The sequence below is a fragment of the Bidens hawaiensis genome, unplaced genomic scaffold, assembly GCF_021521415.1.
Source record: "Bidens hawaiensis isolate Kalapana, Puna unplaced genomic scaffold, B.hawaiensis_p1.1 tig00012182_1, whole genome shotgun sequence".
In the NCBI taxonomy this organism is placed as follows: Eukaryota; Viridiplantae; Streptophyta; class Magnoliopsida; order Asterales; family Asteraceae; genus Bidens; species Bidens hawaiensis.
This window is the reverse complement of record NW_027491980.1, coordinates 221,579-226,809: the sequence shown is the minus strand read 5'-3', so window position 1 is coordinate 226,809 and position 5,231 is coordinate 221,579. Positions and strand designations below refer to the sequence as shown.

Here is a 5,231-nt window from a genome sequence, read left to right as displayed (position 1 = left end):
TTAAATAATAGGGTTAATGAAATGTGAATTTAGAAGCATATTTACAAGTAATTAAACTTGAGGCGATTAATAAGTTTTTTAAGCCTTAAATGGGTCAGGCCTGCTTGTTTAGAACTAAACTTAGGGCCTCGGACCCATACCCATATATAATGGGCCTGTTTATCGAAGTTAACTTCAACCTTTTTGTTCAAATTTTAAGAATTTTGAGCTGATGATTTAATATTTTAGAATAGTTATTATACAAATGCCATACATTAATGGTATCACCAATATCACAAAAGATGTTTACAAAACATCTCAGGTTTTGTTTATGTAAAATTAATTGGTGAAAACAATTAAAGCTTGAAACTAGAGGGGTTCTTTAGGTTAATTTTTTGGGTTTCGGGTCAAATATGACTCGATAACCGACTTATATAAATTCGGGTTGCTTGGTTGTTTGGTTTTTGGGTTTAAATGCAAAAAAATAAATAAATAAAAATCACAAAATAGCATCATGCTACCTAAATAAATATTATGAAAGTTCAAAGTTCAAACATCATATGATAATATGATATGATGGTGTTCAAAAGTCCCTACACAAGCCATAAAACATAAAATTTCAAATACCAGTAATTGCTCGGTTTGTTTCGTGTTTTGGGTTCTTGTTGAGAAAAAATGATCCGGTAACCGACCCATTTAAGGTTTGGGTTTTTCAGGTATTATCTAATTCGGGTCCGGGTGGCTTCTGGTCGGGATCGGTATTCAGGTACGGTTAAAAAACACCCCTCTACTAAAAACTATCAAGTTTATTAATTCAAACAAACCTCCCCACACCCTCTAGAGAGACACAACCACCTTGTCAAGAGTTTGTTGTCTGACCGAAAACAACTATGTTTTGCATGCACTAATGCGACATTGGACTCGGACACATAGTCGTTGTAGACTCGAAACGTACATCGCCTTTAGTTTATGCTCCTCCCAGGCTAACATTGTTTGGTGTGCGTAGGTGCACTGTGCACAATGTATTGATGTACCATGTACCGTGTAATCAGTAACTAGACGGCTCTATTAGTCGACAGTGTCACTGAAAAGCAACATAAAGTTAGTGTTCTAGTACCGAGGTTGGATCTGCGACGCTATATTTTTTCTTCACAAGCCGCGGTTATCTCAAATGTTGTGACAATACAAGTGCCACCTACTTAGCTATCAATCCGGTATATCACTAGCGCACTAAACACCTTAAGATTAACTCACATTTTGTTCACGATATGGTTATATCGCAGAGACTCCACAAATTCGTTACCTCCCTATGATCGTTCAGATTCTAGCTGTTTTAACCAAAGGGTTATCGCCCATAGAGGTGAGCAGAAAACCAAATTAACCGAACCGAAACCGAATTAACCGAAAAAACCAAACCGAAGCATTAATCAACGGTTAACTTTTTGTATTTTTGAAAAACCGAATTTTCGGTTTCGATTCGGTTTTCCATTTTAAAAAACCGAACCGAACCGATTGATGGTAATTAAGATGATGAAAACTGAGACTAAACTTTGAAGATGAACAAAATGATAAATAAAGATGAGAACTAAACTTTTAGTGTTTTTTTAATTAAGAACTTTGTTAACTTTTTAACTCTACTACTCTAGCAACTTTTTATTCGTATGATTCCACGTAACATGTGTCTATTTTTGGTTTTTGTATGTAATATATTTGTGGTGCTCGATACGTTCTTACAAGCTTAATGCCATCATCTTCATTTTTAAAAATTTTGCAATGTATACACATAATTGGGGAAAAAAACCAAATATAACCGAACCGAAACCGAAAACCGAAACCGAACGGTTTGTATATTACAAAAACCGAGGACTTCGGTTTCGGTTTTACCTAAAAACCGAACCGAACCAAACCATGCTCAGCCCTTTCGCCCACCCGCTACTCAACTCTTCGTGAGCCTTCACGTTGCTCCGAAGGTTATGTGTCATGTGCATTTCTATAATAAGTACAGCTTTTAACAAACTTATAATATGCAAAAACAAATTTGCGTATATAATATGTAGTCGAACATACATAAGTTTTCCATCAAATTCGTGACGAACGTTAAATCAATAATATAAGACAATTTCACTTAAAACAAGTTCCTCAACAAGAACAGAACAGTTACCATTATTTTGATGCAAACTTTTGAGCTTTTTCATCAATCCAAGCTCTCATGTCTCCCAACACGAGCTCAACTGCGTCATCGGGTTCGCCTTGAATCAACGAGTGGTACATTCCTTCATACAGCTTCAACGTCTTATCTTCCTTGGGAGTTGCAGCCTTTTCATACAACATTTCTGAACCGGAATGACACGCGAGACCATCTGCTGTCCCGTGCGCTACAAAAAATGGCACGGTGACCTTATGGAAGTTGTTCTGTACGTAATTTGTCGCTCTAACAACCTCCCTCATCGTCCCCACCCTCGGTTTTCCTGTATATCGTTTCGGGTTCACTGCTATTATTTTTAGCTTCTCGAAATCCTTAATTGCCTTCGCCACCATCCGATTTTCTGGCATCGCCGCCCATGTGTCTGCCAGTCCGAACAGCATCCCGTACATTGTCAGATGCAGCTTCAATTCCGAAACAAACAGAATCATAATTAGGTCATAGTTGAAACTAAAATCAAAACCGGGTTGAGAAAAAACCGAACCGTTAACCGAAAACCAACGAAATGCAACCGAAATTAACTGAAAACCAATGAAACCAAACCGATATTAACTGAAAACCGATTACGAAAACAGAATTAGCTGAAAATTGTTTACAGTTATTTTCTGTGTACCCTTGATTAATCAACACCGAACCGAACCATTAATATTTTCATATAATTGTAGCTTTTATGCCCACAATTTTCATATACTTTAGCCGAAAACCGAATTGACCAATTAACCAAAAACGGAATTAACAGAAAATCAGTTACATTTTTTTCTTTTTGTGTACCCTCGGTTAACCGAAACCAAACCAATCATATCTTCATGCATTTCTAACAGAAACCAAATTAACCAAAAATCAGTTACGAATTTGTTTATGTACCCTCTGTTAACCGAAACCAAGTTGAACCATTCATATTTTCATCTGTTCAAAAAGCTCGAGATTCATAGCTCCCTCGAATAAAAATAGCTAAAAAACATGATTTAAAAATTTGAATGAGCCGAGCCGGCTCATTTTTGTAACCGAGTCGAGCTCAGCTCGTTGGCTCGATCTTAGGCTGGTTTAACTTTAAGCTCGAGCTCGACCCGAGCTGCCTCGTTTAATTTCGAGCTCAAGCTAAAACCTACCCTGACTCAACTCGTGGGCAACAATTCATATATTTACTAACTTTTGCACCCCATTTTCATATACTTCTTGCTTTTATACCTCCATTTCATGTATTTATAAATCCATTTCATGTATTTCAAAGCAAAAGGTTGATTGGCTCATTAACCGATCTAATAACCGAACCAAAGCAAAAAAACACACGCACCAACCGAAATAATCAACCCGATTTCGGTTTCGGTTTCAGTATTGAATTTAAGAAAAATGAAAGTTGGTTATCTGGTTCGGTTGAACCGATTTCAATTATTAGAGATGCACAAACCAGTTTAAAACTCAAAACCGGCTTGGGTTGAAACCGGTTCGGTTTGGTAAACAAAAGTCAAAACCAGTTTATGATCGATTTTGGTTCGGGTGGAAACCGGTTTCTTGGCAGGTTATGATCAATTTCAGTTCGGATTGACCGGTTTGTGGCCGGTTTTGGTTTGGTTAACCGGTTTTGGGGGAGAAAATTTCATACCATTTCCGAAACTATGGTTTCTATCAGTTCCAAACCAGTTTCTACATAATAGGTTTCAACTTTCAGCCCAGTTCGGTTTCTGTTCAATTTTCATGTCGATTCAATTAACCGGTTCGTTAGCCCATCATTCGATTATGAATAAAAACCGAACCAATTTCGATTATTAGTTAGTTTCAGTCACGGATTTTCCAAAATCCAAAAATCGATCATCGGTTTCGATTATGGATAAAAACCGAACCGAAACCGAAACTAGAACCGACAATTGAAACCGAAACCGAAACTGAAAAATTACAAACCGATTCCTACATAATTGGTTTCAACCCGGTTCGATTTCCGGGTTCTTTTGTCCCCCTCTATTCGAGCACGAATAAAAACCGAACCGAAACCGAAAACAACTGAAACTGAAACTACCTTGGACGGAATCATGGCTTCCGGAATAACAAAAAGCGGCGAAGTAAATATGACACCACTCCACGTGTCAACCTCGGACTGAAAATACATAAGCAAAGTAATCAACCCACCCATGGACTCCCCAAACAAGAACGCCGGCATGTCTCTATACTCCTCACGCTTCCTCACACTCACAAAGAACTCAAGCGACGTGGCAGCCGCCTTATCCATATCGCCAATATACCCATGAAGTCCGTCAGAGCGTCCGTGGCCCACAAGGTCGGCAGCGAAGACGGCGTAGCCCCACTGGGCGTAGGCGATGCAGGCTTTCTGGAAGCACCAGGTGGAGTCGGATCCGTAGCCGTGGGTCATGAAGACGGTGGCTTTGATGGGGATGTTGGTGGGGAGCCAGGATTGGGTGAAGATGGTGGTGCCGGTGGTGGTTTGGAAGTGGGATGTGGAGTGGGTGAGGTTTTGGGAGTGGTAGAATTGGTCTTCGGGGGTGTCGCCCCAGAAGAATGGGGGTGGTGGTGGGAGGGTGGGTGGTGGCATGGTTGGTGGCTGCTGGTGGGGTGGGTTAAGATTTTAATTTTTAGACTTTAAAAGAGAAAGTGGGAAGGGGGTAGGTGAGTGTAGAGGATGGGTTGACTAAAAGTGAAGGAATTTGCAATTTGTTTGGATGATTGATTTTTTTTATAAGTAAACTTTGTTGTATTTAAGCGATCGGTAATCTTTAAACTTTGGAGAGTCTCGATTGCTCAATCTAGAAGATTATATTGTTTTAATCGAACTTACGCTGGCTTTAAAATTTGGCTTTGACGTTCTTCCAAGAAACCATACAGCTGACTGCCAGTTGACAGCTATGCAGTTGATATCGTCGATATATCGTCTATCGGTTCCTTGTTAAATATCAGTTAAAATATAGGTCAGAATATCGACGATATTGACCGATATTTCACTGATAAAAAAAAGATATTCATGATATCAGTGTTTTAAGTCTTAATTATCAATTTCTAGTGTTCAATATTAATGTTTTAAGTCTTAATTTTTTTTTTT

At 38.7% G+C, this 5,231-nt stretch overlaps 1 protein-coding gene across 1 annotated transcript; it reads right to left on the bottom strand.

Moving 5' to 3' along the window:
• Positions 1 to 2,083: 2,083 nt before the first annotated feature.
• LOC143540209 (caffeoylshikimate esterase-like) lies at positions 2,084 to 4,730 on the bottom strand. The gene is made up of 2 exons (XM_077033333.1): positions 4,197 to 4,730; positions 2,084 to 2,586 (listed from the first exon to the last, which is right to left on the bottom strand). Exons 1-2 carry the CDS (start codon positions 4,725 to 4,727, stop codon positions 2,143 to 2,145), a joined length of 975 nt encoding a protein of 324 aa, XP_076889448.1. The 5' UTR covers positions 4,728 to 4,730; the 3' UTR covers positions 2,084 to 2,142.
• Between the last annotated feature and the right edge of the window lie 501 nt (positions 4,731 to 5,231).